General features: G+C 37.2%; 1 protein-coding gene across 2 annotated transcripts in view; it reads left to right on the forward strand.

Moving 5' to 3' along the window:
- Positions 1-26,656, forward strand: part of DMXL2 (Dmx like 2) — a 161,625-nt gene that overhangs the window by 78,215 nt on the left and 56,754 nt on the right. For both annotated transcript variants that reach the window (XM_047766346.1, XM_047766347.1), the window contains exons 11-18: positions 351-622; positions 1,258-1,951; positions 2,522-2,643; positions 9,734-9,823; positions 12,771-12,888; positions 17,894-18,013; positions 21,611-21,838; positions 24,419-26,095. In XM_047766346.1, the coding sequence (XP_047622302.1) occupies positions 351-622; positions 1,258-1,951; positions 2,522-2,643; positions 9,734-9,823; positions 12,771-12,888; positions 17,894-18,013; positions 21,611-21,838; positions 24,419-26,095 (3,321 nt within the window). The remainder of the gene's footprint in view (positions 1-350; positions 623-1,257; positions 1,952-2,521; positions 2,644-9,733; positions 9,824-12,770; positions 12,889-17,893; positions 18,014-21,610; positions 21,839-24,418; positions 26,096-26,656) is intronic.

Here is a 26,656-nt window from a genome sequence, read left to right on the forward strand (position 1 = left end):
GTGTTTACTGACCATCTAATGTAACTCTCTCTTCTTTGTTATAACATACTGTGTTGAATAGTGTATTTCTTTGAAAGACATGTTTTTTTTGGGGGGGGGAGGCAGGTTTTGCTAATAATGGTAATGATAATAGTATGAATGAACTTTTGATTTATCTAGAACTAGGAAATAAAGTAATTTTCAGTTCAGACCAGAAAATAGTTTCCTTCCTTGTATTATTTTTCTGGGCATAAATTGGAAAAAGGATTTATGATTTCTAAAGATAGTATGGTACTTATTGATAGTTTAGTATGCAAATGAATTTTTATGGTGTTGTTAGTATGTACTGATAAATTTATTTTCTGATTTAGAATTATCCCTGGATAGAGAATCCGAGGCAGGTACCGGATCATCAGAACACGAAGATGGAGAAAGAGAGGGAAGTCCTAGAACCTGTTCACGCCCTAGTGTACCAATGCCACTGCCTACAGTCCTGCTTGATCGGAAGATCGAGATGCTGCTAGCTGAATGGAATAAGAATCCTGACATGCTTTTTACCATACACCCAGTAGATGGTACCTTCCTAGTGTGGCATGTAAAGTATTTGGATGAATATAATCCTGGAATATTTAGACAAGTCCAGGTATATTTTACTGCTGAAGCAATTTTTACATTTCTTAAAAAGCCAAGATAATGCAAATGCTAATCAGATTTAGCAGGTTTTCAGAAATACTCAGTGATTTTTGTTTTTGATAAGCACCTGAGAAGAGAATAACTTGCTTCCAGAGGGGGTCAATGACCACACATTTTATAAACTTGATTAATTCAAAGTAAAAGGAATTTGGCTTTGAAATACAATGCTGAATATTTGAATATAGGTGTATTCTGGAAATGACAATATTTTGAATAAATTTAAGAAGCTACCCTAAAAAGGTGATGCAGGATGAGTCACCCCTCCTCTGCCAATTTTATTAATAAAACCTAGCTATCTCTTATCTGTTATCTTTTTGAACTCTCTTTGTTTAAATTTGTGTTTGTAGTCATTTAGATGTCCAGGCAAGGCACCTGAAACTTTATTTCTTCAGTGTTCTCATAGGCCATGAATAGAGATATGATGTTCTATAAGTAGAGGAAAAGGATTAGATTATAATGAGGTTGAAAATGATATTTTTTTGCTAGGAAGCTGAGGTGTGACATTTTGAAAATGGAAGTATTTTTGGAAGACTTGTTGAGAGGAGGCAAACTACTTACACTGAATCATATAATTGTGTTTTTCAGGTTTCTTTTTCTTCTCGGATTCCTGTTGCATTTCCATCTGGTGATGCAAGCTCTCTTAGTAAAAATATCATGATGTATGCTTGTATAAATGCTACGAAAGAGTCTCACCACACTCTGTTACACCAGGACGTGATGGTTGGAGGCAGTCCTCATGGATCACGGCCACTCTCTGGGTCACATAGTACAAATGTGAACATTTTGGCTCCCACAGTTATGATGGTCTCTAAACACATAGATGGCTCTTTAAATCAGTGGGCAGTCACTTTTGCTGATAAGTCAGCCTTTACTACTGTTCTAACTGTATCTCACAAATTTAGATATTGTGGTCATCGATTTCACCTTAATGACCTGGCTTGTCATTCAGTTTTACCGTTATTATTGACATCATCTCATCATAATGCTCTGTTGACTCCTGAATCAGATTTTCAGTGGGACTCAGACAATAAATTAAGATTAATGGATCCGGTAAGACACTTAAAAGTTTCCTTGAAACAACCTCTTAGGAATGCAGCAACGCGAACATTTCATGACCCAAATGCAATCTACAGTGAACTTATTCTGTGGCGTGTGGACCCAATAGGACCTTTGTCATACACTGGAGGAGTATCAGAGTTGGCACGAATTAACTCTTTACATACTTCTGCCTTCTCTAATGTTGCTTGGCTTCCAACTCTTATTCCCAGTTATTGTCTTGGTAAGTGTTCATTTTAATAGTAAAATTAGTAAAAGCTTTAAAACTGTTATTTACACACAAATTATTTACATATATATCATTAGGTTTATTTTTAATAAGTATTCAGAATGCAGGCATCAGACTTATATTTAGAGTTTATAGAAGTTCGTTTTCAGTCTTTTCCCTCTCATAACCTATTTTCTAGATTTTATTTATTTTTTAATTTTAAATGATTTTTATTTTTTCCATTAAGTTGGTTTAGTTTTCTGTCAGTTTTCTATTGTACAGCAAAGTGACCCAGTCACACATACGTATATACATTCTATTTCTCACATTATCCTCCATCATGCTCCATCCTAAGTGACTAGATATAGTTCCCAGTGCTATACAGCAGGATCTCATTGCTTATCATAACCTATTTTCTATTCAGTTTTTCTGTTAATAATTTTATGTCTATTAGTTGTATCTGTTTAGTTGAGATTCTGGACCATGGTTATGCCTAAAAAGAAAAGTGTGAATGTTTTTTTCTCATACTTCAGCCAATAGTAAAGATAAACTATGTATTATAATGCAAAGCGTCTACTTTCTCAGGCACATACTGTAATTCTGCAAGTGCTTGCTTTGTTGCTTCCGATGGCAAAAATCTGAGGCTCTACCAAGCTGTGGTAGATGCTAGGAAATTATTGGATGAACTGTCAGATCCCGAATCTTCAGTAAGTATTTCCTAGTATTTATTAATATATCTAAGCTAATAAGGGATTTTTTAAAATTTGTCTAGGACTTTTATTTGTTAGTTGGTATTTAGGGGGTGAGCATCTGTTACAGGCTGTGTATAACAAGTTTGTTTTTTCTTAATTCGTGTTCCAAGGTACATGAATCAAAATTAGAGTCTACATACCACACATCAATACATTTTACATTTGAAGAAATAAATACGAGTTTTTTTCTTAACAATTTCCGCTCTCTGGTTTGGTTCTGTTAATCTTTCTTTGCTCGAGAAAGGTTTTTAGGCAGCTTTACCAAGCTGTATGTTTAGATTGGAAAATTTGAACTTTTATGAGCTTGATTTCTCTATTTAAAAAAATCCTATGGTTAGAATATGTTATCAGTGGGCGGCAGTATCTCATCCTGGTGGTTCTGTATTTGAACTAGAAGTCATGTATATTAGTTAATATTCATATTTGAAGGGTGAATTTTTCCATTTACCTGTAAAGCATGCCTTTATATAAAATAATTATTCTTAAAAAAATGTTTCCAGTATTGAAAATCAAAGGCTGTTTTTGTCTATTGTGTGCCTGCCTTTAAAGACATTTAAATTTAATTGAGAGAAATTATTAATAGAAGTTTAAATAATAGCTTAAGATAGAAGAAGAGGTATCTGAAGGTGGTGTGTAATTAAGTGCCAAACACTATTTCATCATTCAGAGGTGAGAGAGAGCAGATTAGGGTAGACATAGAGGTTTTTTATTAAGGATGGTATTTGAGTTAATTTTTGATGGTTGGATAAGATTTAGAAAGATCTTAATCTTAGTCTTTGCTGAGAGAGAAAATGGCCTGTAAGTGTGGATGCTGGAAAGTACATGTGTAAATAAGGCTTGTTCCAAAAACAGTGATAATTGGACTGGAGCCACAGAATTGGCATAGAGAAAGTCTAGAAAAGTGGTAGAAAATCTTAAAATTAAAACATTCTGCAAGTTTTAAAGGTTACCTGAACTAGCCAGCCATCTGATGCTTTGTTTCTCCTTACCACATTCCTGCCAATTTGGCATTTCACCTCAAAGGAGGGAAACTCAACTTCAAATGCAGCTCATTCTGTCTTTGAATTACCATTACTATTATATTGAAATTCAATTTGTAATTTAAATTCTGCTTGTTAGCCCTCGATCCATTTGAAATAAGTCTAGTATTTCTTATACGTGAGAGCACTTCAGACATCAGTCATGTAACCCCGAAATCCTGTTCCTCAGCCCAAACCTGCTGCTCCTTGGGCCATAAATTTATGTAATTATTTTATATTTGACCCTGTTCAGCTTTCTGAGCAATTTTCTGGGCATTGTAGGATCACTGGAATATAGCAATGTTATGGCCTCTCTCAGAAGATGCTATTATGTTTTGGCAGTCATACCACATTCTTTTTATTTAATTGATTCATCTTGAGCTGACTTTCAGTTAAATGTCCCAAAGTCTTTTTTTTTTTTTTTCCTAGAAAGCCATTCTCCATTTGGGCATTTGAGTTTGGGGCCCAAATGTAGGCTTATTTCCCTATTGCATTTCACCTTCCTAGGCTCAACTCATAGAATATCCTTTCAGTATCTTTTTGAATCCCGAATCTGTTATTTGTATTACTGCTTTATGACTCATATCACCAGCCTGTTTTGATGAATGTTGTTGTACATCTTCATTTAAGTCAGTTACAGAAATGTTAAATAATATTGGACTGAAGAAAGAACCTAGCAGTATACTTTTGAAATCTTTCTCCATTTTTTATTGTCTGGAATATTTCTCCAGCTTATTCCAAGAATTTGCATGAGACAGCTTGTCATGTACTTTGCTAAAATAAAATATACCCTGTCTGCCAAATCTTCTGCAGTCAAAAAAGGAAGTCAAATTCATATGAGATGATTGTTTTAATGTATAGTAGGTTGTGTGTGTGTACCCTGATGTCTGTTTAAGACTACAGGGTTGGAGTTCCCGTTGTGGCGCAGTGGTTAACAAATCTGACTAGGAACCATGAGGTTGCGGGTTCAATCTCTGCCCTTGCTCAGTGGGTTAACGATCCGGCGTTGCCGTGAGCTGTGGTGTAGGTTGCAGACATGGCTCGGATCCTGCGTTGTTGTGGCTCTGGTGTAGGCTGGCAGCTACAGCTCCGATGAGACCCCTAGCCTGGGAACCTTCATATGCCGCAGGAGCGGCCCAAGAAATGGCAAAAAGACAAAAAAAGAAAAAAGAAAAAAAAAGACTACAAGGTTGTACTAAATAGACATCAGGCCCTTTATTCTGGCCTATAAAAGTGTCTTATTTTCCTTTTGGAAAATTAGAACATTTGAGTGTTTTAGTCTTTTGGCTATGGCAGTCTCCATGATTTTTCAGAGAAAATTCTACTCAGAATTTTTCAATAACTTGGGCATTATTTTTCAGGAAAATATAAATTCATTTAGAGCAGTTAGACATGTTCTTAGAATTTTTATCTTGGCCTTCTGCTCCCCTCTTACTAGTGTACTCTTTTTTTTTAAACCTTCCGTTTTCATTATTATTTTATTATTATTATTAAAGTTAAAGAGTAATACTTATTCACTGTAGAAAATCTTTGGTCCTTTCTACTTTTGCAAGCTAAATTATTGACATAGAAGAACAAAGTAGAAATTAGGAATTCTTTATTCTCCCACTCTTTGTTAGCATTAAACCATCAGCCTTTGTCAATGAGCTTATCTTTATCTTTGTATCCTGAAAACAGTAATCAGTTCAGTGACTTACTAACAAATTTAAAAAATTTAGAATCATTTTAGATTTACAGACAAGTTGGAGATAATAGTACAGAGTTCCCATATACCCCACAGCCAGTTTCCCCTATTCTTAACTTCTTCTATTACCAGAATACCTTTGTCACAACTAAAAAACCGTCATTGGTGTTAATACGATTAAACCCCACACTTTATTAAGACTTAAATGATTTTTCCTCCAACTAATGTAATTTCTCACTAATTTTCCAGGACCTCATCCATAAAACCACATTTTATTTAGTCATCATGACTCCTCTAAGTTTTCTCTGATTTGGGACGGTTTCTAAGTTTTCTTCATCTTCCTTAGCTTTTTCTCAGGACCTTCACCCTTTTGAGTAGCACTGGTCAGATATTTGTAGAATTTTCCCTTGACTCGGGTTTGTCTGTTTTCTCATGGTTAGACTGGAGTTAGGAGTTTGGGTAAAGAATGCCTCAGATGTGAAGTATACTTCTCATTGCATTATATGAGGGTACATGCTGTCCATGTGGTTTTTACTGTCTTTCCTTTTTTTTCCCCAACTGAAAAAAAAAATTTGTTAATTTTGTTGATGTTTTCAAAGAACCAGTTCTTTGTTTCATTGAACTCTTTGTTTTAATTTTTGTTAGTATCTGCCTTATATATATTATTTTCTTCCTTTTGCTTGGTCTTTTTGATTTTTTTTTTTATTACTAGTTTTCTTCAGGTAGGAGTTTTAGCTAGTAGTGGTGGAGCCGGGATTTTTGCTCAGCAGCCTGGGTCTAGAGACCACACCCTTAAATGCTATATTGTAATGCCCCTCAAAAGCCAATTGCATTTGTTTCCAAATATGTTTATTTGTTTGTTTGTTTGTTTTCTTTTTATAACCGCACCTGTGGCATATGGAAGTTCCCAGGGTAGGGATCGAATCAGAGCTGCAGCTGAGGATATGGCACAGCCACAGCAACACTGGACCAGAGCCACAGCTGTGACTTAGCCACAGCTTGCAGCAATGCTGAATCTTTAACCCACTGAGCGAGGCCAGGGATTGAACCTCATTGTCACAGAGACAACATTGGATCCTTAACCACTGAGCTAAAATGGGAACTTCATATGTTTTTTTAAGTTGTACATGTTATTGTACTTCTATAATTTAATTATATAAATCAATGAAAATTTGATTTTAAAAACAAGTGTTTTTATAAAAATAATTGGAAGCATTTTGCTAAAGATAATTGCTGTTTAATTAGGTATGGTGAGACAACTATAAAAGATTTAAGGGGAAATTGTAAAAACAAAACAAAACTGCACTCAGTACTTTGTAGGTAACTTTTAGTCGTTGCTTTAACTTAAAGAAATGAAGAAAATGTCACCAGGGCCTTATGGAGATGGGATAGTCAAAAAAGACCTTAACTCATAGCAAACCCATACTCAAAGGCCTTGACTCTACACCAAAATATTGGTTAATTTATATACATTTTTGTTTTGAATTTTGAAGATAAGTATGTATCATTTTCAAAATGATTCTCTGGGTTAGCCAGCTTTGTTGAGTAATTGTCTTTTTTTTGCCTTTTATAGGGCTGCTTCTTGTGGCATATGGAGGTTCTCAGGCTAGGGGTCCAATCAGAGCTGTAGCCGCCGGCCTACACCAGAGCCACAGCAACGTGGGATCCGAGCAGCATCTGTGACCTACATCATAGCTCATGGCAATGCTGGATCCTTAACCCACTGAGCAAGGGCAGGGATCGAACCCACAACCTCATGGTTCCTAGTCGGATTTGTTAACCACTGAGCCACGACGGGAACTCCATGTTGAGTAATTGATCATCTCTATCTCACCTGTGTCCATACATGGAAGGAACACTTAGTGGAGATGGTTGTGATTAGGGAAGACTTTCTGGTGGAGATGATACCTGGAATGAGACTTATTGAATGAGTATGAATTGAAAGTGAAGGAGAACAAGTCCAGGTAGAGGGAGCAGCAATTAAATGCACAGAAGCATAGGAAGTGTTTATTACGCTCCTTCTGTTATGGTCATAGCATTGAGTGCAAGTGGCTGTTAGAGGAAGTTGAGACAGGATGGGAAGGTAGAAGCTAGGTTGTGGAAAAAAATTTATTTTATTTTATTTATTAATTGTATTTATTTTGTCTTTTTGCCTTTTCTTGGGCCCCTCCCAAGGCATATGGAGGTTCCCAGGCTAGGGGTCGAATCGGAGCTGTAGCCATTGGCCTACGTCAGAGCCACAGCAACAGCAACGTGGGATCTGAGCCGCGTCTGCGACCCACACCACAGCTCAGGGCAACGCCGGGTCCTTAACCCACTGAGCAAGGGCAGGGATTGAACCCACATCCTCCTGGTTCCTAGTTGGATTTGTTAACCACTGCACCATGACGGGAACTCCAAAATTTTATTTTTTTATTTATGATTCTGCCCTGCTTTCTTTGTTATTTTTTTGTGGTGAAAAATACATACCATTAAATTTATCATTTTAACTATGTTTAAGTGTATAGTTCCATAATATTGAATATATTCTCATTTTTCTAGAACTTTTTAATCATGTTTTGCCAGCTATATTGAAGTATAAGTGGTGAATAAAATTGTAAGGTATTTAAAATGTGCATTATGAGGATTCAGTATGAGAACTTCTAAATCTTTCAGTATTGAAGTTCTATATCCACTAAACATTAATCCTTCCCCCCCCCCTTCCCACCAGCCCTTGGCAACCACCTTTCTAACTTTCTGATTCTATGATTTTGACTACTTCAGAGACTTTATATGAGTGAAATCATACAGCTTTTGTCCTTTTGTGTTTGGCTTATTTCACTTAGCATGATGTCTTTTAGGTCCATCCATGTTATACCATGTGACCAGATCTCTTTTTTAAAGGCTGCATGGTATTCCATTGTATGTATATTCCACAGTTGTTTGATCCATTCATCAGTCGGTGGACATTTGGGTTGCTTCTACCTCTTGACTATTGTGAATAATGCTGTACTGAACCTAGGTGTGCAAAATATCTCTTTGAGATCCTGCTTTGAATTCTTTTGGATATTTACTGGTAGGTGGGATTGCTGGGTCATATGGTACTTGAATTTTTAATTTTTTGAGGAACTTTTTTACTGTTTCCCATAATGGCAGCACCATTTTACATTCTATCAACAGTGTACAAGGGTTCCAAATTCTCTGCATTGTCTTTACCACTTATTTTCTATTTTTTTCATAGTGGCCATCATGATGGGTATGAGATGCTGTCTTGTAGGGCTTTTTTTGGTTTTTTTTTTTGTTTTTTTTTTAATGATCGCACCTTCAACATATGGGAATCCTGGGCTCGGGGTTGAGTCAGAGCTGTAGCTGTCACGTATGCCACAGCCACACCAGATCCGAGCCGCATCTGTTATCTACACTGCAGCTTGTGGCAACACCAGGTCAGGGATCGAACCCACATCCTCACGGACATTATGTCTGGACCTTAACCAAATGAGCCACAACAGGAACTCCTGAGCTAACGTTTTAAATCCTGAATCTTAGGTGCATGTACCCATCACAATAAACTCAGCTTTATCCAAGCATGTATTTTGTGCTCTTTTGTCTAATAAGCCTAGAATCTACTCCTATACATGCTCTCTGGAATTCTGCTGATGGAAATTGGAAAGATCCTACAGCTCCAATGCAAGTGGTACTTTCCCATAGCCAACCTTGTATTTACACCCTGAGGCTAAGCTGGGCTCTTACTCCTCTTAGTGGCCTAAAGGCAGTTAGTGGAGGTGATACTGAGGAGAGTAGGCAAGTTCTTGTGAGGTGACTACCTCAGGTGGAGTTACTGAAAGGTTTTCATGCAAGAAAAGAATGCTTGGAAGGAGGGAGAGGAAAGACTACTTTTTTCAGTGGAAAGGTTTGGGGTTTTGGGGATCCAAAGTTAGTCTTCCCCTGTCAGTTTACACATCCTTGTCCTAAGACTTGGAGTCCTACTTCTTCTCAGCCATTGCCCTTATCTTTGTTCTAGCAGGGTTTTACTTTTAAATGGCATTGCAAATCGTATACTGAGGCATTGGGCCAGATCCTCAGCCAGATTGTCTTGGAGCCTTAAGGTTGCTAAATGAAGACAAGTTGAAAGAATTAGATGCCTTGAAGTTGTATCTTTCTATGTAAACACAATGTATTTTTCTGCTTGGTTAATTTAAAAAAAGAGAATGAGTATAGAAAGTTGAAATGCTTCTTTGTATGAATTGCCATTGTCAACCAGTGAATATTTAGAAGCCCCTTTAATGTCTGAGATGCTGTGTCATACTGATAGTAGATTCATATATTATTGATCATTAACTTTTTTTTTTTTTTTAATTTACAGAAACTTATTGGGGAAGTGTTTAATATTGTGAGCCAACAGTCTACCGCTCGACCTGGCTGCATTATTGAACTCGATGCGATAACCGACCAAGTAAAAACATGCTTGTGAATTGGTGATATTAATATACTTTATCCCAGAGTGCTTTATATGCCTATAATAAACAGTTGAACCTTGAACAATGTGGGGCACTGACCCTTCTCATCGTAGAAAATCCACAGATAACTTACAATCAGCCCTCCGAATCCTCAGTTCTACATCTATAGATTCAACTAACTGCAGATTGTGTAGTACTGTAGTATTTACTATTGAAAAAGAGCCCATGTAAGTGGACCCATGCAGTTCAGACTTGTATTGTTCAAGAGTCACTGCATTTCATTCTCAGAATAATTCTCTTGTTTGATACTAAATGTAGCCAACTTCTATTGATTCCTTTAGTGAAAATCTACAATGATTTACACATTCTTCATCTCTAGTTGAATTTTATCTACAGCTGTATTTCCTGAGTAAAGGTCATTTGCTTCAGTTAGGGAAACCATGAAGGTAAATACAGTACAACTGCATAGAGGCTTGGTTAGTGGTTTCTCTTTTTTTGTATTACTTATTTTCAGCTGAGTAATGGTGACTTCAGCTTTAGAGTGTTGCCTTGTTAGACTGAGTATTAGATATTGTTATGAGATCACTTAAAATGAGGATAGAAGTAGGACCAAAGTATGTAGTCCTTCTCTAGTCCCTGCCTAGTAAAGAAGGAGAACTCTTCTCTCTACAGCAAGTTTGTGAACCCCTGTAGCCTTCAGGATACTTGTTTCTTCAGGATCATGTTTTTGGACTGAAGAGGAGAAAAGTAATATATTCATTGCAAATATGAAAGAAAGTTACTTATTTTGGTGAGGAAATTACCAACTTTTTTTTTCCTTTCTTTGTTTTTTTCCTTTTTTTTTTTTTTTTTTTTTTTTTGGCTGTGCCTATGACCTGTGGAAGTTCCTGGATCAGGAATCAGACCTGTACCACAGCAGCAACGTGAGCTGCTGCAGTGAAAACTATGGATCCTTAACCTGCTGCACCACAAGGGAACTCCCCGACTGTTTTCAAACAAGAAGATGAAGAAAGAGCCAGCCATATTTAAGAACAAATACAGAAGCAAATCATTATTTTTCCATGATTCCTTGCACATTCTGTTGGTGACAATGTAATAATTTCCATTAATGTAAAGAAATTACATCAGCTTCTGGCAACAGAAATGTGGTTGCCAGACTCAATTACTAATGCTTCCTAGGAAAGCCTTAACCTGGGGTTTCCTTTTTCTGTTCTATAAAGATATGGGAGAAGAGTGTACTGGCTTCATTCCCATAAACGTTCTAATTTTTAATGGACTGGGTGTTAAATTCATCCCCCCAGTGTAGCCCCTTTCCTTCTCTCTGCTCTGGGATACTATTCCAGGCTTCTCCCACTAGCTTTTCGCTTTTTACTTCATACTTACTGAAGATTTTTTTTTCCCCCTTCCAGTTGTGGCTATCTTTATCACAAGGGCTGGTAAACTACAAGCACTGATAAATGGCTTAGGCTTACAAACTACAATGTTTTAAAGCTCATTCTAGATTTGTTTCCAGCATGCTCTGTGATTTCTATATTCATGAAGGCATCACCCTTGCCTTTTCTTTCATTTATTGTTCTTCCCTGAGGGAGGTGACCTTTTATGCTATAAATGTGATGGGGCTTTTTGCTTCTATTTGGAGACATAAAAATACCTTACAACTTTCATCAAAATTTTGCGGATCACCCTAATGGCATAGTCCTTTTATCTCCTTCTGTTATATAAAAGAAGCTGATTTGCTTTATTCTCTAAGATTATCATAGCTGCTTCCCTTCCTTGAAATCTGTGGGGAAGCCTTCTAATTGTTTTGACATACTTCCATAATAAACTTTTGTTTGGATTTAGCCTTTCCTTAAATTTCAGGTCACTTTTGTGATTCTAATATTAGGATTCTAATGTTAGGATTCCTGTTTTTCATTGTCTTTACTTTTCTTCTCTGTATGGTCCAGAAACACAATCATGTAGCATTAGCTGATTGTGATGTTTCATCCACTATTTTAGAAGTCCTGGTTATTTAAATGTAAATCATTTCCTCAGAGATGTGTTGTTTCCACCAACTGTTATAGGATCCTTCATAATTCCCATTAGACAGACTTAGTAGAAGTACTTTGAGGACCTTTCTGGTTTCCATTTCGTTTTTTGGTTCTCAAGTGGAATTAGAAAAACTAAAGAAGCCTATAGTGGTCTGCTTTATATAGTCAGAATGGCCTTCTTTAGACTATCATGAGACCTGATTTTTTTTTTTTTTCATTTTTATGGCTGCACCTGTGGCATACGGAAGTTCCCAGTCTGGGGATTGAATCAGAGCTGCAGCTGTTGGCCTATGCCACAGCCACAGCAACACTGGATCCAAGCTGAATCTGCGACCTATGGCTCAGCTTGTGGCAATACCAGATCCTTAACCCACTGAGTGAGGCCAGGAATTGAAGCTGCATATTCTTGGCCACCATGTTGGGTTCTTAACCCACAGAGCCACAATGGGAACTCTGAGACCTGATATTTTTTAACTCAAAGTGGCATAGGTCACCTAACTGCTTCCTTTTTTTTTTTTTTTGGACACACAGGTGGCATGTTGAAGATTCCCATGGCCCAGGGATCAAACCCATACAGGCCACAGCAGCAGTCTAAGCTACTGCAGTGACAATACCAGATCCTTAGCCTGCTGAGGCACAAGAGAACTCTGCCTAACTTTTTGTTTTGTTTTTGTAGTTTTTTTTTTTTTGGAGATGCAGACCTGTTGATTTGTTTTTATTAGTGGTTCACAGTTCTGCTATTGACTGTAATATTTCTAATGATTTTTTTTGTTGCTTTTTCCAGTAATTAGTCATTCTATAAAAAATAGAAATTGTTAGAGATTTATTTCTTTTGCATTAGGGTTCTTGGGGAGATAGTGGGTGGAATATGTGGAATTTCAAACATAAAACTTTACTTTTTTCATGTTTGTAGTGTGGCTCAAATACACAGTTGCTGCATGTGTTTCAAGAAGACTTCATTATAGGATATAAACCACATAAGGAAGATACGGACAAAAAGGAGACAGAAATATTTTTTCAGCCATCGCAAGGTACTTATAGAAACTAGTCTTGAATTTGATACCTTTATCTTAAAAATACTCCAGACTTTCATGAGTATGGATCTTTATATCAGAAGTCGTCACTTTCATGATTTTTGGCAAAACACTAGTTATTTCTCTCAGAATTGCTTTTTGTTGGTAAATAACACTTGAGCATAAAAATTATATTTTGAGGAGTTACCGTTGTGGTGCAATGGAAATGAATCTGACTGGGAACTATGAGATTGCAGGTTCGAACCCTGGTGTCTCTCAGTGGGTTAAGGATCCAGTGTTGCAGTGAGCTTCGGTGTAGGTTGCAGAGGCGGCTTGGATCTGGCATTACTGTGGCTGTGGCATAGGTTGGCAGCAACAGCTCCAATCAGACCCCTAGCCTGGGAACCTCCATATGCTGCGGGTGTGGCCCTCAAAAGGCGGAAAAAAAAAATTATATTTTGAAAGACATTCTCTATTGACATAGATTTTACTAAGCAGTATTATTTATGAAACCTAGTTTAATTGTTTAAGAAATTAACATTAGGAGTTCCCGTCATGGCTCAGTGGTTAACGAATCCAACTAGGAACCATGAGGTTGCAGATTCAATCCCTGGCCTTGCTCAGTGGGTTAAAGATCTGGTGTTGCCGTAAGCTGTGGTGTAGGTCGCAGATGCATCTCGGATCCCGCATTGTTGTGGCTCCGGGGTAGGACCGGCAGCTATAGCTCTGATTAGACCCCTAGCCTGGGAACCTCCATATGCTGTGAAAACACAAAAAGACAAAAAATAATAATAATAAATAAAAAATTAATGTTAGTTGATAAACTCTATAATTAAGTTACTTCATTTTAATAAGTATCCCTATGGTATCTTAACCCAATTAATTTTAATATAAGTTAAAATTCCCAACAAATTGCTAAAGATTATTGATAAATATATGATGTAAGATGTTATGTTGTATGATACACTGGGAACCTCAGGTATACTGTAAATTAAAACTACTGTCTCATAGCTTTCCTTTCTAAAGGGGAGTATTTCTTTCTTCCTCTTTTTTTTTTTCCTGGGCAGGGGCAGCATCCCCACAGCATAAAGATGTTCCCAGGCTAGGGATCAAACCAGTGCCACAGCAGCAGCCAGAGTCACAGCAGTGACAATGCCAGCTCCTTAACCCATTGAGCCACCAGGAAAATCTTTTTTCTTCTTGTTAAAGAAAATAGTTCTCTATAAGACCTTTAAAGAACAAACCATAGGGTGTTTAGTTTAAACTTCATTATTTACCTTAAAATGTTCTTTTTTAAAGTTATAACTTTGTAATTATAAAACTTTCATGTTCTATGCCAAAATGAAACTTGATAGTTTTATTTCACTATCACTGTAGCATATAGTACTTTTATAGATTTAAAATATGATTTTCTCTAGTATTTCATCTTTATTTGGGTTAAACTTTTTTTTAATTATTTTTTTTGTCTTTTGTCTTTTTTGTTGTTGTTGTTGCTATTTCTTGGGCCGCTCTCACGGCATATGGAGGTTCCCAGGCTAGGGGTTGAATCGGAGCTGTAGCCACCGGCCTACGCCAGAGCCACAGCAACTTGGGATCCGAGCCTCGTCTGCAACCTACACCACAGCTCACGGCAACGCCGGATCGTTATGGGTTAAACTTTTTAATGTGCATTCCTGCAAACCTAGTTACCATTTATCATGCTATTTTTAACATTCCAATGTATTAGAAAACAATGCTTATATAAAGTTAGTATTTTTTAAGTAAAATTTTTAATTGAAAGACCTATATTTAAAAATACTTTATTTCCCTCTTTTGATAGTTCCTTATTTCACTGTGAAATCAGGCCACAAGATTTCCCAGTGCTTTTCTTGGTTTTCTTTTAGTTTTTGCGCACAGTTTTGCTGATATTATTCTTGATTTTATAGATGTTTTCTTAAAGGACTTGCTATGTGTGTTTCTCCTCTTCCCTGACCCTCTTGTATTTTGTACTTTCTAAGTTTTAATTAAAAATTAATTACTTTTTGATTAAGAAAAATGCCAATTATAGACAGAGTGCAACCTATGCCTGTGATTTAGATTGATGGTTTTAAGATTTTGTCACACTTGTTTATCTACCCTATTTTCTTTTCTTTTCCTTTTCTCCCGAAATATTTTAAAGCAAACCTAGCCATTGTGTTGTTTTGTTCCTGATTACTTCCGTGTGATTTTTGTTATACAGGTGGTATTAATCACTTTAACAAAATAACAAAATTCTTCAGAATTGTGTAATAACTTCCATATTTACTCCATTTGTTGTCTCAAAAAAGGTCAGAGTTATTTGTTCTTTTTCTTTGTTTGGTTTGTTTTTTAGGGCTATGCTTGCAGCATATGGAAGTTCCCAGGCTAGAGGGATAAATCAGAGCCATAGCTGCCAGCCTACACCACAACCACCCCAATGCCAGATTCGAGCTGCATCTGCGACCTACATACATCACAGCTCATAGCAATGCCAGATCCTTAACCCACTGAGTGAGATCAGGGAACAAACCTGCATTCTCATGGATACTAGTCGGGTTCATTACTGCTGAGCCACAATGGGAACACCTATTTGTTCTTCATTTGTTTGGATTCATATCCAAATAGAGTCCACACGTTTTATTTCATTTTTAAGAGTCTTTTAAGCTAAAATAATCCCACTTATGCCACTTGTCTTAGAGGAAGTTATTTTATAGGCATTTTTCTGACCAGCTTGTGATGTTGTTTAAAAGTTTTCTTGTGAAGTCCATGTTGGGCCTGCAGACTTGATTAGATCCAGGTTCAACTTCCTAGGTGATGGTGTGTCCATCGTAGAAGGACATGCTCGGACGTCGTGTTTTTAGTGATGCCAAGATTGAGAAGATTTGGGTAGTCGTGTCAATGTAAAATTTGCCAGCAACCTGTTGTCTCATGATTTCTTTCACTGATATTGTTGCTTTTTAATCAGTTATTTCATTAAGGATCATTATTAGCTAATTTCATCAGTCCTCATTTATTTATTAGTTTTTTTGTCCTTTTTTTAGGGCCACACCTGCGGCATGTGAAGGTTCCCAGGCTAGGGATTGAATTAGAGCTGTAGCCACTGGCCTACCCCACAGCCACAGCAACACTGGATCCAGGCCACGTCTGTGACCTATACCACAGCTCACAGCAACGCCGGATCCTTAACCCACTGAGCAAGGCCAGGGATCGAACCTGCAACCTCATGGTTCCTAGTCGGATTCGTTAACCACTGGGCCACGATGGGAACTCCCAGGTTTTCACTTTTGAAGAAAGTTTTTGTTGTCCTGTGTTGACCTCATTGTTCATATATGAAAAATGCAGTTGTCTATGGGGAAAATTGTGTTCACAATTTCTTTTCACTAAAAAATGTAAAAAAAAAAATTTTCTGTAAAGTCTCTTCTGCACCATAACCATTGGCCCTCCACCCATGACTTTTAGTTTTTGTAAAAGATACTATTTTCATATAGAAAAGCAGGATACATGTTAATTTCATTCTTCCCATTTGACTGCCAGTTTTGCAATTAAGGAGTTAGTGCCCCAGGAACTATGAGGGGTATCCAGTGAGGCTGACCTGTGTGGCTGTGCTCTCTCTGCTTCTCTTGCCTGCGCTTTTCTCTCTCTCTTTCTCTTCTTTTCTCTCTTCCTCTCTCCCTTCTCCTTTCCCTTCTTTTTTTCTGTTCCTTCTTGTCTGTCTTTTACTTTTTTTACTCATGTGCCCTCTGTCTTTTGGCATTTTTATGAACTCATGGTTTTTTATATAGTCAGTGTGTTTTTAGTAAATTCATTTTTATTCTTTGAAGTTCAAATGATCCCATCTGTGACCAATAGGTGTCCCTTCATGGTGGATTTGTACTTTTTAAAAAAATCTCCAAATGATTTTTTTGTGCCATGATTGATTGATTGATTGATTGATTGATTTATGTCTTTGTGCTTTTTTCTAGGGCCGCATCCAAGGCATATGGATGTTCCCAGGCTAGGGGTCTAATCAAAGCTGTAGCTGCTGGCCTACGCCAGAGCCACAGCAGCTTGGGATCTGAGCCTCGACCGTGACCTATACCACAGCTCATGGCAATGCTGGATCCTCAACCCACTGAGCGAGGCCAGGGATCGAACCTGTAAACTTGTGGTTCCTAGTTGGATTTGTTAACCACTGAGCCACCTCGGGAACTCTGATTTATTTGTTTTTTATTTTATTTTATCACAGTATAGTTGGTTTACAATGTTCTGTCAGTTTTTGCGTTTAGCAAAGTGACCCAGTCGTACATATATATATACTTTCTTTTTTTCATATTATCTTCCATCATGTTCTATCACAGTGATTGGATATAGTTCCCTGTGCTATACAGCAGGACCTCATTGCCTATCAATTCTACATGTAATAGTTTGCATCTATTAACCCCAAGCTCCAGTCCATCCCACTCCCTCATTTCGATAACCATAAGTCTGCTCTCCACGTCTGTGAGTCTGTTTCTGTTCTGAAGATAGGTTCTTCTATAGGATTCGTAGTTTTAACGAGCCCCATTAGTCTTTGATAGCCACCTCACCTTTGTCACAAAATTACATAAAACTGCTTCTAAACATCTATTCTTTCCTTTTCCTCCCAGTTTCTATACATTCTATACATTTCTATTAAGAGATTTTTTTTAAGTCATTTTTGGAGTTCCTCGTAGCACAGTGGGTTAAGGATGCAGCATTGTCTCTGCAGCAGCCTGGGTTGCTATTGTGGCGTGGGTTCAGTCCTTTGCCCAGGAACTTCCACATGTCGTGGGCATGGCCAAAAAATAAAATTAAAAAAAAACCCAAAAAAACTCTTTCTTTTAAAAATCCTATGGTGAGAAAAAGGAATGTATACATGTATGTGTGACTGGGTCACCTTGCTGTGCAGCAGAATATTGACAGAACACTGTAAATCAGCTATAATGGAAAAAATAAAAATCATTATAAAAAATAAAATAAAATCCTATAGAAGTATGTTAACTTAAGTATTCTTTTCCTTTAACAATAGGATATCGTCCACCACCATTTTCAGAAAAATTCTTTCTGGTAGTAATTGAAAAGGACAGCAATAATTGCTCTATTCTCCATATGTGGCACCTTCATCTTAAATCTGTACAGGCATGTTTGGGTAAGTAATTATATTAGGTTTTATGCAGAGATGATATAAAATACATTCATTTTTTTCCTGGGTATGCTTTAGGTTAGTTAATTCTTTAAAATAAAGATATAGTGAACTGAGTTGAGTTGCTGAATTGAAGTATGTATACATCAAACTTTTAATTACAGTGTCATAAGTCATTAATGAAATAGATTTATCTAAAAACAAACCAGTCAGAGTTCCCCTTGTGGCACAGCAGAAATGAATCTGACTAGTATTGGTGAGGATGTGGCTACAATCTCTCGCCTTGCTCAGTGGGTCAGGGATTCAACAGTGCTGTGAGCTGTGGTGTAAGCTGCAGATGAGGCTTGGATCCCACATTGCTGTGGTGTAGGCCAGCAGCTGTAGCTCAGATTCGACCCCTAATCTGGGACCCTCCATATGCTGCAGGCGTGGCCCTAAAAAGCAAAAATAAATAAATAAATAAGTAAATAAGTAAAATAAATAAAACCAGTCAATTAATACATTAGACATATTGAAATAAAAGTTTGATTTATTTTTTAAATTAATATTTATTAAATGCCTATTATGACTGTTCTAGATACTTTGTCTCTATAAGTCACTTTGGCCCATAGAGTTAATACTTTTTTGTTGGTTAATATACACTGCCATCTGATACCATGTACATTAGCTCTAGCAGCACTAAGAGAAACAAACTTACTATTTAGAAAAATGTGATTGAGTATCTGAAGTTTATAAGAGGAATAGTTTTTGTAGAATATTAGGAAATGCAGCAGCGATTTTAAAAATTATTTCATCTATGCTTTTGCTATATACATTAATTTAAATGTCTTAGCAATTAAAAGATCTGTAGTATGAAGTACAGAAATTGTGAATCTTTCTTTTTAAAACAAACTTTACTTCTGAAAGATAACTGTTTAATTGAAGAACTGTGTTGATAACCATATCAAAGTGAATCTAAACTGGTTAACCCAAAATATTCGAGTTTTGGAAACATTTTATTATTTCTGGTGATTATATAATTTGAATGATTTTATACACATTCAACATTTAATATAGGAAAGTAATAATATATATGTTTTTTGTTCCCTTTTTAATCCATATTATCACATAACTGTGTAAAAGAGCAGTTCTCACTGGGCTGTGAACTTGCATTAGAAAAGCCAAATGATTCTATGGAACAGTTGCCTGTACCTAGTTAAGCCTAATCTTCTTGTGGTAGAAGGAATCCAAAAAATTGTTTGAAAGCCTTTGGAATTAATTCTTGGTGTTACACGTTGTTTCACAGAAATGGGGGAGTAGAGGGATCTAAAACCAGCTTATCAGGAAGATAATTTTATTTTTATTTCTTTAAGGTAACATTGTTTTATAACATTGTATATGTTTCATGTGTACAACATTCTAATTTGGCTTCTGGAATACTCTATAGTATCCTTACTACCAAAAGTCTAGTTTCCATCTGTCATCCTAGAGTTGACCCCCTTTACCCTTTTCACCCTCCCCCACCCCCTTTCCCCTCTTTTAACCCCACACAGTCTGTTCTCTGTATCAGTGTATTTGTCATTTTGTTTTGTTTTTTTTTTTAATTACTTTAAAAAATATTCCACATATGAGTTTTGAAACCATACAGTATTTGTCTTTCTTCATCAGACTTATTTCGCTTAGTGTAACACCCTCAAGGAAGGTAATTCTCTCATTTTCCAGAGAATGCAGTATTTTGCTTACTCTGTTTGTGACAGTAGTGAAAGGTCACAAACAGTAAGATTATAGTAAGATATGCTATCTTCAGCTTTGACAGAAAGCATCTGTCTTTTGATTCTAACCTCTGCAGTAGGTTTAACATGGTATACATTGCCGTTAAACCTGTTACTTGAATTTAGTGGCCTGTTGAAAATCCTGGAAAGGGTGAAGTGATAGAATTACATTTGGATGGAGAAGGAACATTCTTGGTACCAAGCACTGACACAAGAACTTTATACCTGTGAGATATATATTATTCTCAGTTTATTAATGGAATAATGTTAAGAAACTTGACCAGGAGTTCCTGTCGTGGCTCAGTGTTTAACGAATCCGACTAGGAACCATGAGGTTGCAGGTTTGATCCCTGGCCTTACTCAGTGGGTTAAGGATCCGGTGTTGCCATGAGCTGTGGTGTAGGTCACAGATGTGGCTTGGATCCTGAGTTGCTGTGGCTGTGGTGTAGGCTGGTGGCTACAGCTCCTATTAGACCCCAACCCTGGGAACCTCCATATGCCTTGGGAGCGGCCCTAGAAAAGGTGAAAAGACGGAAAAAAAAAAAAAAGAAACTTGACCAAATGCCACATTTAGTTTATCACAGACTAAGTTTCAAAATAAGGTCTTTTGGCTCCAAACCCTTTGCATTATTCCCTGCTCTTATTTTCTTTCTTTGTATGAGATATATACATTAGAAAATTTCTTGGTATACAGAAAAAGATGTAATTCAGCCTTATTTTTCTGATGAGCAAGTAGCCAGAGTTGGTGAAGTACCTTGCTTAAGGAGACATATTTAGTTAATTTGGAGTCAGGAATAGTATTTCTGTCTTTTGACTACTGATTCAAGGTTGTATGTAGTCTTATTCTATTTTACAAAAAATGTTTTCGTATTTCTTATTGAGTGGTCTGCTGTTATGAAACAGATCGACATAACATCCACCAGAAGCAAAAGGGGGTTGATTATTACCTGTCTGTATTCTGGTATGCAATAGGATATACAAAGCAATAAGACATCGCCCTTGATTTTGATGAATTTATAATCTAATTGGGGAAGATGGACATAGAAATATAAAATTGTAATGTGAAGTGTCCCTCACATGTAACAGAAGCACAGATAACTAAATCTGCTCAGAAATTTATACTCCACCCTAGTGTGAAGGTGGAAACTCTTTGGATGAAGGTCAGGGACAATATACCTTACAAGGCTATTTACCTGATACTGTGTTAAATTTGTTTGGAACTTTAATTTTTTGTATATGTTCTTGAAATCTTATTTATTATCCTGTTTCAGCACTTGATATGCAATAGGCTGTTGCTGTAGTGTTTTCTCTGGCACTAGCTAATTATTTGATCTTAAGGAAATCACTAAGCTCTCCAAATTTAAATTTCTTCATCTATTGAGTAAGGAAGTACCTTGTTATTTCTTAATGTTTGATTTATGGCCCATCTATTTCATAAATACCTGGCTGCTTATTAATGCAGATTTCTGGGATCTATCCCAAAGCAACCAAATCAGTGTTTCTGTGGTTAGGCATGAGAATCTTCATGTTAAAAGTTCCTCAAGCTTTGATGTGTTTCAGGTTTGATGTGTTTTAAAAGTTGAATACACTAGACTAGATAACTTAAGTTTTTTTCCTAGCTATTACATGTTGTGATTCTTTACTGGCAATATCCCTGTGATAGAGTTGGTGATTCTAAGAAAGGGTATTAAAAAAAAAGTGTCTATCAAGGTAACTCAGCAAAAGATTGAACATTAACCTTGTTTCCAGAGTACTTTGAAGAAACCATGTTTGTTAAATTGTAATAAAATATTGTTCTAGCTAATATATGTATACTGATGATAGAAATGTATTTCATAATTTCTTTTCAAAGCTAAAGCTTCAGAAGGTGTTTCTTCAGAGAGTCTGCTTTCAGTCCCTGGACAGAAGACTGTAGACTCTTCTCCAGAAACCTCTCCCAGTGTGAGCCCAATGCCACATTCTTCCTCAATTGCCAACCTTCAAACTGCTAGTAAACTGATTCTGAGTTCTAGACTGGTATATAGCCAACCTCTTGATCTCCCCGTCGGAGTTGAAGTAATAAGAGCAACACCTTCAGCAGGTAAGGTAACTGTAAGTCTGGACAGTTGTTTCTATGGATAAAATTGAATGAACTCTTCTGAAATATGTGCTTGATGGATAGTGAAATAAAGATTTATTTTCTAGTAATGACACATCTGTTTAGAAATATGTCTTTCTTAGAAATAATTTCCTGTGATAAGTGTAATCCACTTGACAAAAAAAAAATGGCGTAACTGTTTTAATGCAGGGTTTCTTGACTGCACTATGATTTCTTATAAGTGGGAATACTATGATAGTAAAATTTCAAAGAACAAATATGTTCATTTGTGAATTATTCAAGCTTTTCTTTTTTTGAATTAAGGTTTTCACCCACATTATGCTATTAGTATGTTTGAACAAGAGTTGGCAGATACTTTCAGGGAAAATATATGATACCAGATTATAGTTTGGTTAGCCTGGAAAGATATTGACTTTAGCAAGGTGGATAAAACAGTTTGAAGAACAGAACTAGAAGCTATAGTTAAAATGATCTGTCACTTGTGGAATTATAATTGAAGTGTTTATAGAATAGTGTTTTGGGGGGACCAGAATTAGAAGTTCAAGACTATTCCAGTTACTGGTGAATGGTTTTGAGTATGAGGCTCTTTGCTTATCCCTCACATAGATTTGGAATCAGAGTTGGAAAGATCACAGTAAGAGTTTACTCTGGGCTGGGCTTTGGTGGTGGATGAAGATTTAGGTCAGCTTTTGAATCTTTCAAAATATTTGGAAAGTTTAGGATATACTCATAAATTTATTGGAATAATGATAAAATATATATTCTCAGGGACTTTATAAGATGCTTTTAAATGTCTTTTTTTTTTTGTCTTTTCTATGGCTGCACCTGAGGCATATGGAGGTTCCCAGGCTAGGGGTCTTATCAGTGCTGTAGCCGCTGGCCTATGCCAGAGCCACAGCAATGTGGGGTCTGAGCTGCATCTGCAACCTACACCACAGCTCATAGCAATGCCGGATCCTTAACCCACTGAGCAAGGTCAGTGGGATGGAACCCGCAACCTCATAGTTCCTAGTTGGGTTCGTTAACAACTGAGCCATGATGGGAACTCCACTTTGAAATGTCTTAATTTGATAGTAACACTCCAAGGGAAGCAATGACGTGATTCCTGTTATTTAAATGGGACAGGCTCAGATGTGTAAGTCGCTTTTCCACCGTTAGGAAGGTATTGATGGACTGGAACTTGAACCCAGGCCTTCTGATCCTGGTCTTAATCACTGCTACCCTTCATGTTATAGTTGACAATGGATGGGCAGCATTAGTCTTTGGTAGTCAGGAACAAATACGAGGGTTCTGTTTCAGTGTTAGGAGAACATAAATTAAACCTGATAAAAAAGATGAGATCTAGGGAGTTCTGTCATGGTGCAGTGGAAATGAATCTGACTAGGAACCTTGAGGTTGCTGGTTCAATCCCTGGCCCTGCTCAGTGGTCTAAGGATTCGGTGTTGCTGTGAGTTGTGGTGTAGGCCGCAGATATGGCTTGGATCTGGTATTGCTGTGGCTCTAGCGTAGGCTGGCGGCAACAGCTCTGATTAGACTCCTAGCCTAGGAACTTCCATATGCCGCGAGGGTGGCCCTAAAAAGACAAAAGACAAAAAAAAAAGACAAAAAAAAGAAAAGATGAGATCTAGTGTCTGTTTAGCTGACCAAAAACATTTTGTGACTGAAAACAGTCAGTCTGTTTAGCTGACTGAAAACATTTTGGGGCAGATCTAGTGTTTGGATTATTGAAGGGCCAGTTTGGGGCATTTGAAGGGCAGATTATAATGACTACTTAAGCATTTACAATGCAGGTGATAAAAGAGATAGAATGAAAGTCCAATGAGGCATGTATGGTGAATGCATATATAAATTATAGCAGTTAACAGATTTATTGATTAAGAATTGACTTGTTCCATTGCTTTTGAGTTGGTGGGTTTTTTTTTGTTTTGTTTTGTTTTGTTTTGTCTACATCCGCAGCGTGCAGCAATTCCTGGCCAGGGATTGAACTGGAGCTACAGTTATGACAGCCAGCCACAGCAGTGACAACACCTAACCCTTAACCAGTAGGCCCCCAGGGAACTCCTTGAGTTTTTGTTTTTTTTTTTTTCTTTTTTCCTTCTTAGGGCTGCACCTGTGGCACAACAATGCCAGATTCGAGCCATGTCTATGACCTGCATCACAACTCATGGCAACCCCAGATCCTTAAACCATTGAGCAAGGCCAGGGATCAAACCTGTGTCCTCATGGATACTAGTCAGATTCGTTTCTGCTGAGCCACAGTGGGAACTCCTTGGGTTTTATATTAATGAAATATTTGCCTCATTTAAATTTAATTGCCTAAAAACAAATTAAGTGATTATTATTACATGTTTTGATTTCACCACGTGGCTTTCAAGACTTCCATAGATGCCTTGGCCATTGGATATTTAGTTCACTAGTTTTAGGATGCTAGTTAAGGAGGGGACTGCAGTTATTCTGAAGAAGCTCATAGTGGCCTTTGGCTTAATCATATTCTAGAATTTGATTATTAACATATTACTTTGTGGTTCTATTATTATGACTCTCTGCTTTTTCTTTTTTAAGGCCATCTGAGTTCCTCTTCAATTTATCCAGTGTGCCTTGCACCCTATTTAGTGGTTACAACTTGTTCTGACAATAAAGTACGCTTCTGGAAATGTAGTATGGAAACCAACCCACAATGTAAAAGAGACGAGAAGGAAACCTATCATTGGAGGATATGGCCCTTGATGAATGATGAAGGAGAAGATAATAGCAGTACAGTGAGCATTGTGGGAAGGCCGGTTGCTGTTAGCTGTTCATACACGGGTCGGCTTGCAGTGGCTTACAAACAACCTATCCACCACAATGGCTTTGTTTCTAAAGAATTTTCCATGCATGTTTGCATATTTGAATGTGAATCTACAGGAGGGTCAGAATGGGTTTTAGAACAAACAATTCATCTTGATGATTTGGTCAAAGTCGGGAGTGTCCTTGATTCAAGGGTCAGTGTCGACAGTAATCTCTTTGTGTACAGCAAATCAGATGCGCTTTTGAGCAAGGATAGATATCTTATTCCAAATATCAAACATTTAGTACATTTAGACTGGGTATCAAAAGAAGATGGCTCCCACATTCTCACAGTGGGAGTTGGTGCTAACATCTTCATGTATGGGCGGCTTTCAGGGATTGTGACTGAGCAAATCAATAGTAAGGATGGTGTAGCTGTCATCACTTTACCACTTGGTGGAAGTATCAAGCAAGGAGTTAGGTCAAGATGGGTTCTCCTTAGATCTATAGACTTAGTGTCTTCTGTTGACGGTACACCTTCACTGCCTGTTTCTCTTTCTTGGGTAAGAGATGGGATATTGGTGGTAGGAATGGATTGTGAAATGCATGTATATGCACAGTGGAAGCATGCTGTCAAATTTGGAGACATTGAAGCTGATGGTCCTGATGGAGAAGAGACAGCAATACAAGATCATTCTGTCTTGAAATCTAATATGTTGTCAAGGAAAAGTATTGTTGAAGGAACAGCTATTGCTGATGATGTTTTTTATTCACCGACTGTAGTTCAGGATGGTGGCTTATTTGAGGCTGCACATGTACTTTCCCCTACACTTCCGCAGTATCACCCAACCCAGCTGTTAGAATTGATGGACCTGGGGAAAGTCCGCCGGGCTAAAGCTATTCTCTCTCATTTAGTAAAATGTATTGCAGGTGAAGTTGCAGTAGTTAGAGACGCCGATGCTGGAGAAGGAACTAAGCGACATCTTTCTCGAACCATTAGTGTAAGTGGCAGTACAGCAAAGGATACAGTCACCATAGGGAAAGATGGTACTCGAGATTATACTGAGATAGATTCTATTCCTCCACTACCATTATATGCATTGCTTGCTGCTGACCAAGATACAACATACAGAATTTCAGAGGAAAGTACAAAAATACCACAGAGCTATGAAGATCATACAGAGAGACAACCAGAGGATCAGTATTCAGAGCTGTTCCAAATCCAGGATATAACAACGGATGATATCGACTTAGAGCCAGAAAAGAGAGAAAACAAATCAAAAGTAATAAACCTTTCTCAATATGGACCAGCTTACTTTGGCCAAGAACATGCTAGGGTACTTTCAAGTCATCTTATGCACTCAAGTCTACCAGGCCTTACCCGTTTGGAGCAGATGTTTCTTGTAGCTCTGGCTGATACAGTGGCTACCACCAGTACTGAGCTTGATGAAAACAGAGATAAGAGTCACTCAGGTAAATATTCTCACTAAAAATTTGTAAAGTTATTGTTAATAGAACTTTCTGTATTATCTATATTATGACTAATGTCAAATTGCAGTCTTTCTTTAAACCTCACAGGAAAATGACCTAATTGGCAATTACTCTTACATAATTGTGAAAGAAAAGACTAGGCTAGGACTTGTGCATGTGACTTTATGTTTTTCATGATACATGTGTGCATCCTCACATGAGTTTTTTACCCTGAAACCTTCATGTGGTTTCGGATATATATAGTCTTCTGTTTTTTCAAATGGATCGATTTATTTGGTTTATTTTTATTTTACTTTTAGCAATAATAATGGCCCACTTGTTAATTTTACTATTGAAGCATGAGGCTTATAAGGACCCCGTGGGTTCAACTTGTTCATCTTCCCATTTCTAGGTATAAATAATTTCTTATGATTACCTAATTATCTCCAGAAATTCTCTTGAGAAAAGGTTTTCATACATTTGAATATGATGTGTGTCTTGCTTAATTCATTCTGTAACCAGGAAAATTTTGGCTGCCTCCCTGAAAATTAGATTCCATTCTTT

Source organism: Phacochoerus africanus, chromosome 2 (genome assembly GCF_016906955.1).
Source record: "Phacochoerus africanus isolate WHEZ1 chromosome 2, ROS_Pafr_v1, whole genome shotgun sequence".
Classification (NCBI taxonomy): domain Eukaryota; kingdom Metazoa; phylum Chordata; class Mammalia; order Artiodactyla; family Suidae; genus Phacochoerus; species Phacochoerus africanus.